This window comes from Neofelis nebulosa, chromosome 4, assembly GCF_028018385.1.
Source record: "Neofelis nebulosa isolate mNeoNeb1 chromosome 4, mNeoNeb1.pri, whole genome shotgun sequence".
Lineage (NCBI taxonomy): Eukaryota > Metazoa > Chordata > Mammalia > Carnivora > Felidae > Neofelis > Neofelis nebulosa.
Window position 1 is genome coordinate 42,155,658 of NC_080785.1, and position 12,640 is coordinate 42,168,297.

Consider the following 12,640-nt stretch of genomic DNA (forward strand, 5'->3'; position numbering starts at 1 on the left):
TGGCTTTTCCTGTGAAAAATTAAATGTTCTGTATTTTGGGGGTAAATAGGAAAATTTACCAAAGCCTGTCATCAATGATAATATTTTGAGAATTTGCCATGTGCCAGGATCAGTGTTCAATGCTTTGTGTCTTATTTCATTGAATTCTCATATCTTCTGAAAGCCTTATTATTGCCTCTTTACAAATGAGAGTGAGAGGGAGTAAAGAATTTGACCAATTGCTGAGGAGATAAGAGTCACAGCTAGAATCCCAACCTTGACCTTGCTGTTCTCTGCAGAGCATCCCATTGTCAGGGAGGCGTCACCCACAGAATTGTCTCCTGTTTGCCGAGAGAAGAACTCTCTGGAGCCTGAAAGACACAAGCCCATTTTCTCCCTCTAATTAGATTAAAACATAATCTAAACATTTATTTATTGGATTTATAGGAACAGCTTTGTTTGTTTGTTTTAAAGCCTTAGGACATTGGACAGATTCCACTTCAGTGAAAAAATTTTATTTATTTCAACTTCTCCTCCAGACTTTGGGCCAAACACATTGGTAGGACTCCATTAACTGGGTTTTCCTTACTTTTCAAAATGTTTAAAATGAATTCAGATGGATTTTAAACACCTCTTTTCGCTTTTACTGAGGAAAAATACCACCATGGTCAGATATTTTTACTTGTCAGGCAGACTGGAGCGATATTTTTGTTTTGTGTTCATTGAGTGGGCCTGAGAGAGTGCTGGGTTTAGAGGGGGCTGGGGCAGAACCTCCCGCTTTGCCAAGGCCCCCTGGGGGTTTTTGGGGGTGTGGGAGAAGGTGGTGGTACAAGGGAGGGGTCTCTTGCTTCCCCATGCCTCCTGGATGTGGGAGATTCTCCCTGTCTCTGCACAGGTGAAGGGAAGGGGTACTTGTGTGGGGAAGGGGGCTCTTGGGGATGGGAGCAAATGGATCCTTTTCCTTACAACTACATGCCATTATTCATGTTACCATTTTCATGGCATACATGTTGGTGAGGTCCCTTCCAGATTTCTCTCTAAATATTTATGGTTTTCATAAGTATTATTTAAACAAAAACCTTTTTAAAACTTAAAAGATTTGGTGGGAAAATCAGAAAATACAGATTCAAAGAAGAAGTTTGAATGATACCTCTAATTGCATGCCCCAAGAGAGAACTCTTGCAACTGGTCACACTTTGTGTGGCCCCTCTTCCTGCTTTCTTCTAAGCAAAGCCTCTTCTACATACATGATTTTTTTTCACTACATGCACTGGTTATTTTTTTAACTGCTTTTAAAAATGAAACAGGATTTTGTGAACATCTTTCCATGTTAATATACATATATCCATATTTTTTTATTTTTAAATTTTTTTAATGTTTATTTTTGAGAGAGAGAGACGGAGTGTGAGCAGGGGAGGGGGCAGAGAGAGAGAGAGAGAGAGAGAGAGGGAGTCACAGAAACTGAAGCAGGCTCCAGGCTCTGAGTGGTCAGCACAGAGCCCAACGCAGAACTTGAACCCATGAGCTGCAAGATCATGACCCGAGCCAAAGTCGGATGCTTAACTGACTGAGTCACCCAGGGGCCCCCCTACATCCATATTTATATCTATCTATACTTTTATATCATCTTAACGGTATAAAATATTCTCTATGGACTCTCAAGTTTACTCAGTTTTCTTATATTGAACAACAACAACAACAACAACAACAAATCCCTGTTGGAGACAAGGATTTTTTATTTTCTCCCTGACCAAGTTTCTGTTCCTTACAAGGGTAGTAGAAAACGTTCTTTCATTTCCAATCATTTATTGTCTACTGTCTGCCAGACATAGTGCTCCAGGCATGGAATACAAAGATGAAAAGGACAGTCTCGGTGCCCTTAAGGTGACCATAGGCTTACAGAAAAAGATAAATAATGTCAACAGATAATTACAACAATTGCTGTAGATACTGGAAATAAATTGTCCTTTTTAACTTATTTAAAATTTCATCAATCAATAGGCTAAAATAGAGAATTTTTTTTCTTTTTTTGTGTGTGATTAGGCAGTAATTTCATTTTTATAAAAGAAAATAAATTCTTTTATTAAAAAAGTGGACCTTCCTATTTGCATTAGGAAGCAAGTACTGCCTTCTGTGTGCACCATAGAAAGACAGGTTCTTTCCAGGCTGCTCTTTTACTTGTTTCTGTGTGTGTCATTGTCCTTGCTTTTTTATTCTTAAGAGATTGGAAGGTGATTTGAAACACCTCACAGTGTTTTTGCACTTTTCTCTGCAATGCAGTGGGTCAGCAGGGGTGTTAAACTAAAATTGTAACCTCTAACAGAGTCCTCTGAATTTCCATCCCTTCTTCTTTCCTACTTGCTTTCCTTTCTGTGGTGACGATGGCACCATTAGGTTGGTGTAGAGAGCAGTGTTGACATCCTTGATTGTCCTCTGACTGTAAGTCCCCACATTCTGTTTCTGCCCAAGCCTGCTTGCGTGTCCCCCTTGCACTTTCTCCCTGTGTTCTGGGTCCTCCTTGTTTCCCGCAAGTTTATTTTAACCTCGAATGAATTCATGGTTGTGTGTTTGAATCGTAGCTTAGTTTCTTCTCTACTCAGTTAAGAGCAGCAACCCTAAAATCCAGCCCCTCCCTGCCCAAAAAACAACACACAGGTGTCTTCCTGAATATGAGCAGTATTTTTGTTTTTGAATGTTTGTACCATGGTTGTACCCAACTTTATAATTTCTCCTTACTATCTGTTTCTCAATATTTAGAAAGAGTGTCCATGAATCATTTCTTTTAATAAAGTCACCTGCAATTCCTCTGTGTTAGCCAGGCAGCCCAAAGCCCAAAATACAGCTTGTAGAAATGATGCCTAGCAATGCGGAGTGTGGGCTCTAAGAGCTTCGCATTTGCTCAGATATTTGTCCTTCCCTAAAGAGCTGCTTGGTTCACTTGCATAGATTGTTTTCAAGCCCTGGGATAAGTACCACTCCCTCTTTGGTTTTGCATAAATTAAGAAGGTTTAGGTCCTTAAAATGATGGTTCTCTACTATGGGGATCTCCTTGGGGGCAGGTGTGTCTCCTAGTGAAACCTCCCTACACATGTATAGTCTAATAAAAGCTGATGAACCTTTGGAATGGAGAGCCATTGCTCTCCTTTGGAGCATTCACTTTTAATTCAGTACTCAATTTTTCCTGGAAGGTGGAAATTCCTAAAAAAAGGAGAAGTTTGTGGGTGCCAGATTTCTTTCCTCTGCTTTTGGACAAAGCTTTGTTATCAAAACAGAACATTCAAAAAGTCATTTGAATACCACTGCCTGTTGGTGTCTATTCCTTCATAAGAAATACTGCTGATATACAGTTAGGAAGCACACCCAGGATAAAGTCGTTTGGGGCCATGTTGAAATGGATTTTTCTAACCTAAGGTTTTATGTGGGTGTGTTTTCCTCCAACAGGAGATGGCGAATATTTTGGCTCAGAAGCAGCTTCGTTCCATCATTTTAACAGTGAGTACCTACGTGCCGTGACTTCTTCGTTGGGTGGGAATGGTCTGGTGTGTTCATATATCTCCTCTTTTGGCTTCCATTCGTGGTGTGTTCTATGACTTGCTTCTGTGAGGAAGCAGTAGGAACTAGAAAGGAAGAAGTGTGGTTTTGGAACTGGAATAAACAAGGCTTTCCCACAGGAATGGCCTCCTTTGGTTGTAAGGAGGAGTCTCTGGAACTGCTCTAGAAAGACATTCTGGCAGAAAGGGGTGGAAATCTCTCCCAGTGGTGCAGGTTTATTACAGTTACCATCACTCTAGCTTTACATTTAGGAAATCAGGGGCTCCTTGACTTAAAAAAATCCACTTGTGTGAGCTTATACAGCTTTTAATGAGGAAGCTAGCTGGAAACCTTCTCAGACTGACAGAAGGCCTGTAATTTTGACCATCATTTTCCTGGGCCCCTTTGCAAGACACAGGCAGGAAAGACATACATGGAATCCACTTGTGAACTACAATGCAAAAATGACCTGAAATGTCAGTGGAAAAGAAGCCCTACATGTTACGTTGTGAATGCTTCAAAATAAATCAAATAGCCTGATTTCCCGAGGCCTTATCTGCTGCTTGACTTTTAACCGAAGGCTGAAAGAAACATGCATGATTGATTTCCAGCTTACGAAAGAAGCAATTTCTGTTTCTGTGATTTCAAAGACTTCTACAATCTCACAATTACACACACACACACACACACACACACACACACTCCAATATAATGAGTCTTTTGAAAGTTAAAAACCTTTATTAGGGCAAACAATAAATATTCTAGAATCCAAAGCCAATGGCAATGACTACAGTTTGTCATCAAGTTTGATTTTAAATTTCCTGGCTGACAGGATAAAAAGAAACATATGAGTATAATTTTCATTGTTTAATGAAAGAGGTACCCCAGTTCTCTGGGGATGACATACTTTTCCCCCCAGGAACTGGAATATGAAATGGGTGTTTGTTGAGCATCCTAGTAGATTCTTGGTCCAAGAATGGTCTGGTAGAGATTGCAGAGGGGGGATTCATGATATGGTTCATCTTTGTCCTGGCTCTCAGTGGAAGTGGAGGCTTCACTACCAGATGTAGTTCAGTGAAGGCGTTTGTGTGAGAGGAGGAGGGTGGAGGGACAAAGGATGAGAAATGTTAAATTAAGGTCTTAGCCCATGGTTGTTACCTGGGTGTGGCAGTGGGGGTTAGAATGCCCAGAATTAGCATGGGTGGAAGTGGCTGTGGCCGCCATGTCTGAAAGATCACTTTGCTTCAGTGGGAAATCTCCTATGAGACTTTGATGGCTGGAAGGTCAAGGGTGGTATTCTCAGGCAAAAACTTGGAGCACAGATTCTTTTGAGTTGCTAGTAAAAAAGATGGCTATACACCTTGGATGTGAGGCACATACTATGAAGTAACATTCAGTTTTGAAAATGGAAGGGTATGGGGTCTCATTCCACCTCTCCATCTCACTAGCTTCCCACCCACACAACCCCAATATTTTGGTTCAGTGACTTTTTTCTGTTCCTCATTTTTTCTCTCTGCCTGTCTTCCTTAACTGGCTATTTTGACGTGGTGCTCACAGCTAGGACATGGAGTCCAATGCATGCTGGGTTTGGGGGCTAACCTAGAGAAAGTTCTTTCAGATGGCAAGATGTGGTTGGCTCTATCACATTCAAAACCACTGATTTGAATAGTCGTTTCACCACAATGACCGGTTGTTTGGTTGTTCGGCATTTTTAAGGCACAACCACGGTCTCTGCTAAAGAAGATACATGTTAGGTCCAAGCATTCAGTTTCCTTTCTGACCCAGCTCTGGTGGGGGCAAAGGCCTCCATATCTAGTCTCCTGCCATTCCTTTTATATTTGTTCCACTTTCACTCTCTTTCTAAGGGGAAGGGCCATTTTATTTTTCATTTAATTGTTAGTAGGCGAGTAAAGTTAAGCACATGCATTCCCTCACTGCATTGTGGTGGTGGTGGTCTCTGGATAGTTTCCACAGTGAATTAACTGCAGGCCTGACAGACACTTTGCTTTTTTGTGTTGCTTCTAAAACTTTTCCACATTTAGAAGTGGGATCACGTGTCAGGGACCATGGTAGGGTAAAATGATGGCAAAATTGCTTACAAGACGTATGCCCCATTCGCTCCTCTACTGACCTGCAGGGGATGCTTCTGTTGCAGAAATCCAGTCTTCCTTCTCAGCTTATTTCAGGCACACCTTCTTGACTCATATTGTGGCAATGACCAGTGCATTTCTCGTGCCTTCCATTCTTCTCCCTCCCTCACACAGTAGGTCTTTTCCTGGTTTCTGGCGCAAATAGCAGGAATGTTATTGGGCTCTGGAACATAAACAAAAGCTCTGAGATCACCTCCATGCTCCCCTTTCTTCAGAAGGGCAGTTCCACCCACCAGCCCACACTCCCTGTGCCTCCAAATGGAGAATTCTGGGGCTCTACCTGGCATAGTGATGGGGATTGTTTGCTTTTTCTTTTTTAAATTTTTTCTGAACTATCTCTACAGAATGTTATCCGAGCTCAGAGAGCCATCAACAATGAAATGGCACACCAGCTGTATGTGCTACAGGTGCTTACCTTTAACCTTCTAGAAGACAGGATGATGACCAAGATGGACCCCCAGGACCAGGTGAGTGCTCACCAGACAGCAGCAAAAGCACATAAGGGAGAAAAAGTTATTTAAAATCTTTTCTGGGGCTATTCCCAAACCAGGAATTTTTAGGTGATGATAATTGTTTTATCATCATCTTAGAACTTGGGGGAATGCATTTAAGATTTAGGCAAATTTAGGATCAGAGAATAAAGCAAATGGATTACTTCATTATACATCGAACACATGCATATTCTTCCTTTATTGGATAAGAAAGCCTGATGTCACACAGCCACAGATCTTGGCTTTTGGTCCCAATACCTTCAATGGTAATGGCTCTGGAGTCAAGTTCCCGGACAACCAGGGCCATTTGGTTGCTCTGTGTGATACTGACCCTGCAGGTTGAGGAAGTGATTTCCATTCTCCTGTCGTCATTACCGAAGGTGGGGGTCCCAGGTGACACCTGATTTCTGGGCTTGCGTTTTTGTTGGTTGGCTGTTTGTTATAATTCTCTCAAGGTCTCTGGTTGTTGTGTGTGAGAGGTTATGTCTCCATCCAGAAGGCTTTTGGGGAACTTTACTGTGTGAGGGCAGAGTGAGAGGAAACAGCTGGGAATCCTGCTGTAGCACATTTTCAACTTAAACAGCGCTGCAGCTTTGGAAAGGAAAACACTCATTATTGGCACGTGAGGGCCTGATCTATTGCAGATGTGAACTGCACATGTGAAGTGTGTAACAGCCACGGCACTTCGTTCATGGCACGAGGCCATGCGATTAAGAATGATGGAGAGGCTTTGAGAGGCTGTCCGCCATGCCCTGGATTTTTGGCAAGGCCAAGTGTAATCATCCCAGAGAGATGAGACTGTCATCCTACCACTTCTAGTGATGGAAGGCCATGCATCTTAATGTGGAACAGCCCTCCCTGTTTGGAAATGCTTCCTTTTATTTATTTAAAACATACATTTTTCTCTTATCATGGTAAAATACACATAACAAGAAAGTTAACCATTTTAGCCATTTTGAAGGGTTTGTTTCCATGAAGTCACTTCTTAGTGGAGTCTGGGACCCCTTGTCACTTGAATGCTGTTCATAAACCTCTGTGCCTCTCACTTTGTTTCGAACAGTGCGGAAGTCCCAGGTTCTTGAACTTGGCTTTTCTGAACCCAAGCCTTCCATCATACTTGGGGCTCCATTTAGAACTTGACTAGGCAATTGACACCAGTATTCCAAGTGACTTGGCCATGAGGATAATCGTGGAGGGTTGCCAGGGCTGACCAGCAGGGAGAGTGGCAGGGGGACTATGCAGAGCCCTAACTTAGAACATTGGTTGTCTTTTATCTGTTTTTCTTTTGCCTGAAAGCAGTGATTCATTTAGACCCTGGGGAAAGAGGGAGTGTATGTAATGTCACACAATGAAAGCAGCTCTTCCCTCCCCCTCCTTTTTTTTTTCTCCCTAACGCCTTCAGGCTCAGAGGGACATCATATTTGAACTTCGAAGAATCGCTTTTGATGCAGAGTCTGAACCTAATAACAGCAGTGGCAGCATGGAGAAACGCAAGTCCATGTACACACGGGATTATAAAAAACTTGGCTTCATTGTAAGTAAGCTGTCTCCAGTAAGTGCTCTCCTTCCAACATCAGGGGCCTGACCCCAGCCACACAACTGATGGCTCCTCCGAGCGTGTGGTCCTCTTGCGCCTCACAGAATAGTTTCCATATTTTCCAGATGTTTAGCTGTTTAAACAGGATCACATGAAAATCTCTTCTGGCTGCAGTGAAGCGGAATAACTTGCACAAGTGTGACTAATACTGAGTTTGTTTATTCGGTTCTGATTAAGTGTAGTTAGCCCGGGATGCATCTAGACTTCATTAAATCTACTTCACAAGATGCTTAAGGTTCTATTCGAATTAAATGGGCAATGGCAACTGTGGGATGGATCTTATTATTGGGTTAGTGATTGGATTACTTACATACATGGATTTTGTATCAAAGTCAAATTGGGAGGCTCCTGACATGTATTCACGGTCAGATTTATGTGATTTATATTTTCCTAAAAGTTTTGCCTTGCTATGGGCACTTGCTATGGGCTCCTAGATTTTCTTTTTTTCAGTTTACAGATCAGAACACAGCTTGTCTGGAATATAATCTGTTGTTTTTGTTTCAACTTGGATTCCTTTCTTGCCTTTATCATCATTGCATTTCTCCTGTGACTTTGAGCTAATTAATCTCAAATTCTCCGGCTGTAAAATTAGGTCTCCATTTTAGCCTCCATTGTAAATGGCAAAAAATGAGATTTTGGCTTCAGGGATTAGAAATCACCAGGCATTGCTTTATATTACCGGATACCCTCTCCTTTAATACACACACGTGCACACACACACGCACAAATATTAATATTTATATACATCAGTATCCTGCTTTATATGATATTTGGGAAACCTTGCCTTTCATGGGCATTGTCTTTGCAAATATTTCCACGTGAGTTTATTTGTATTGTTTTTCATCACTGAAGACTTTTTCATTATTTGGATGGACTACACTTTATTTAATCAAACCCTTTTACCGAGCATTTCAATGCTTTGAAATTACCAATAAGTCTACAGTTAACATCTTTGCCGCCCATTAGTTATACACATCCATGATCAAGTTATTAAGATAAACTTGTGGGACTGTCATTTCTTTGGCATATATTTTTAAGGTTGTTGTTATTACCAAATGGCTTTCCTTTCCACAAACACTGAGTCATTTCCACTTTAATCCAATGGATCGGAGTGACTATTTTTTTAAACTTTTCTAATGTTTCCTAAACTAAAAAAATCTGATAAGTTATTGTTTTTATAGTGATAGTCTTAATATATGTTTTCTAATAAGTATACTTGTCAAACATCATATTGTTGCTTTGCAACTTACTGTACAGAGGTACTGTGACATTTTTACCTCATCAGATCTCATATTTTTTAATGTATATTTATTCATTTTGTGAGAGAGTGTGCCACTATGGGAGGGGCAGAGAGAGAGGAAGAGAGAGAATCCCAAGCAGGCTCCATGCTGTCAGCACAGAGCCCGACACGGGGCTTAAACCCACAAACGGTGAGATCATGACCTGAGCTGAAATCAAGAGTCAGACGTTCAACTGACTGAGCCACCAGGCTCTCCCATATCTCATATTTTGACTGACACTACATTTGATTTTATAGTTGAATCTAGTTTTTAAAATCTTAGCAAAAAGTTTCGTGGCTGAAGTACCACGTGAGATTTCCCTGTACTTGCTGTGTATCAATGGTCAAGGCTTGTAGATGACCCCAGCCCTGCTCTCATGCATCTGTGCATTGGCAGAGCCTATTTATCAGGGATATGGCTGAGGGAATGTGGATGGGGCTTACGTTCTATTTCCCCACCCAGTTCTTTACAGGTTTACTTTTGCATGTTGAACGAGGTCTATCCAAATTACCAGGGAAGCTTTGGAAAATCACCCAATCTCCTACCCTCAAATCGTATCAAAATAGCTTGGGAAGAGATCAAGGCATGTGTATTTCAAAATACCCCCAGCTGATTCTGACATCGTATCCTGGTGGAGAGCCTGGGTGTAGGGTTTGGCTGAGTTGCTACCGTTTCGTTGTCTTCCTCCACTATTGCCTGGATTTCCAGTGCATTTGAACTATGCAGAAAATACACAACGCTAGTTCTTTCTACATGGTGTCACCCAGGACTCATTGTGTCTCTGCCCCAGGTCCTAGTGGTTTTTGTCAGGGCGAATTTGGATCCCAGAATGCACAGTGTCATTTCTTCTTCTGGCCATGTGTGTGAAGGACAGAGGAGAGAGGGAAGTCAGGGGAAGAACACTTACCAGGACTTGGATTATTACAGGTTCTTAGGGTTATGCCAGATCTCTAGGAAGGGTATATATAATGGGTGTGGGACGTATGAAACATCTCCCTTTTTATTTTCGTGTTCTGGTCCTATGTGAAATAATCAGAGTATTTCATGAGCCAAACTCTGAGTGACTTTTCTCAATGTAGCTCCATCTGTGTTAACATGATGTTAATTCCTTCCACAGTTTAGTATTAGAGTATATCTGTCTTAGTTTTCAGTGTCTACTGAGTGTTCTGCTTCAAGTACTTTAGGAAAAACAATGTATTTTTTTCACTTAAAATTAATTTGATGTGGTTTTAAGGCTTTAGCTCTTATGTGGCCTCCTTTCAAAGGACTTGAAAAGTCATTTTAGAAAAAGCAGAGGCCTGGAACACAGAATAACCAAAAGAGAGTGTTGGTTTCCTTTATTTTTCCATGGTTCTTTTTTTGGTTTTCAATTTTAGTCCTTCCCCTGAAACTTCTTCTAGGCCACTGTCGTGCATAAGAGAGTTGAGAAATTGGAAAGACGAGTTAGTAATGATTTCTAATGGTGGAAATTTTCCAACAGCTTTGACAAGCAGAGATTTTCAGTTTCGAAGGCCAGTCCGCCAGAAACAGACAAGCCTCAGTAAATGGAATCATGCGCTCATTGCGCCACCTAGAGACCGTCGTGGAAAAATGCTGGCGGGACACAAGTGGCCATAAAATCTCTAGGTGCTGTAAGCTGTCTTGATGCACAATTCTCTCTGTGCTTCTGAAAGAGGAATAGTCTTGCCCATTCCCTTAGTGAACTCCTTACTGTCTCCTCCTTTAGGAGCACTTGAGATTTGGACAATCTTTTGGATCTCTTTGAGGAAGAATTTCAATTCATAAGATGAAGATTGTTGTTTCTCATTTCACATCTCCTAAGGAGGCAATGCCTAGGAAGTGTTAAATGACAAGTTTTTGGAGTTCAGTGGGCCTAGATTTTAATTCCATATTTCCTAATTACAAGCCATTGGACCAGTGGGCCTGTTATTTTCACCTCTTTGGCCATCAGTTTCCTCAACCATGCAGCTACTGTTCTATTTCAAGGTTGTTGGAAGGCCATTAAAGATCATCTGTTAGTGAGTGGCCCAGCACGTGGAATGGAGGATGTGGCCAGCAAATACCACTTCCCTTCCTTGCTTTGTGGAGAGCACATATCATGGAAATCACAGGCAGCTTGTTCAGTTTTCCAAAGCAGGAGGGGCAGTTGCTCCCACAAGGCAAGCAGAACAGTTGTTAAAGGATAATAAAGCACAACACCTTTGAGAAGGCAGATGGCCTTACGTCTCTTCTCAGCACAGCATCCCGACAGAGCAGGTTTTTCTGATGAAATAATTCTGAAATCTCAATTTAAAGTGGCTAAATGGCGTGTATGGTTAGTCATAACACAGAAAAGCATCTGCTTCTAAAACAAAGCTGCTTAATCTTCTAAGATCTCTCAGTTCATGATTCTCTAGTTTCCAAGTAGACATGCCTTTGCACGTCCCTGGGTGGGAGGAGGGTCAGGGTTACTGGAACTAAGAAGGGAAGGGCACATGTATTTCTCAAGGTGATGGAAGGCAGATTCTATTTAGAATGACTTTATTTTGAAAACCGGGGAAATGCCTGCTAACAAACTGTACCTTGTTGATTATAATGGTCAAGAACTGTGTCAAATGGTATTCATACTCTGTGAAGAATTGTGTTCCTGGCTAGAAACCCTTCAGATGTCGAATTGGTAGCTTCTCTGCTTAAGATTTTTACCTTTGTCGTTTGTGGGACAGTCATTAAAAAGGACATATTTGTAGTTCATCTTTCTTTCCCTTTCTTTCTTTCTTTCTTTCTTTCTTTCTTTCTTTCTTTCTTTCTTTCTTTCTTTTGTTCTTTCTTTCTTTCTTTTGAGACAGAGAGAGGGTGCATGTGAGTGAGGGGGGAGAGAGAGAGACAGACAGACAGACAGACAGAGAAGTGGGGCTCACCTGGGGCTTGTGCTTTACCTGAAGCGGGGCTTGTACTCACCCGATGTGGTACTTGAACTCACAAACTGTGAGATCATGACCTGAGCCAAGGTCAGATGCTTAGTGACTGAGCTACCCAGGCTCCCTGTAGTTCATTTTTCTGATCTCTCTTGAACTAAGGCAGGTGTTGAAGTTGGACAAGGCTGTTTTTTTTTTTCTAGATGCCCCCCCTTCCCCCATTCCTTTAGTTTGGGACCAAAATAAACTCATTTTTAAAAGAAACTGCTTCTGAACAATATAATGTGCTTTAATATGAAAAGTTTTGATAAATATTTCCCTTTCCCTTAACATTTTCAGATTGTCTTAAGAGAAAGAAGTGACTAAGATGTCAAAGTGGAAAAAGGCATTGAGAAAAATATTATTTCAGAATTAAGATTCTCTTTTATTTATTAAAAACATTTTTTAATGTTTACTTATTTTGAGAGAGAGACAAAAGCGAGCAGGGGAGGGGCAGAGAGAGAGGAAGACACAGAATCAGAAGCAGGCTCCAGGCTCTGAGCTGTCAGCACAGAGCTTGACGCGGGTTTCGAACTCACAGACCCTGAGATCATGACCTGAGCCAAAGTCAGACGCTTAACGGACTGAGCCTCCCAGGTGCCCCAAGATTCTCTTTTAAAATGTAGGTTTAATCGCGTTCAGGTTTGCTGAGGCCAGCACCTCACCTGGAGATGATGGT

General features: G+C 41.5%; 1 protein-coding gene across 6 annotated transcripts in view; it reads left to right on the forward strand.

Moving 5' to 3' along the window:
* ELMO1 (engulfment and cell motility 1) overlaps nt 1-12,640 on the forward strand; it is a 538,367-nt gene that overhangs the window by 204,410 nt on the left and 321,317 nt on the right. For 5 of the 6 annotated variants that reach the window (XM_058728689.1, XM_058728687.1, XM_058728686.1 and 2 more), the window contains 4 exons: nt 2,374-2,418; nt 3,421-3,471; nt 6,005-6,127; nt 7,554-7,685. In XM_058728689.1, coding sequence (XP_058584672.1) covers nt 2,374-2,418; nt 3,421-3,471; nt 6,005-6,127; nt 7,554-7,685 — 351 coding nt within the window. The remainder of the gene's footprint in view (nt 1-2,373; nt 2,419-3,420; nt 3,472-6,004; nt 6,128-7,553; nt 7,686-12,640) is intronic. The other variant, XM_058728690.1, reaches the window with a different exon arrangement.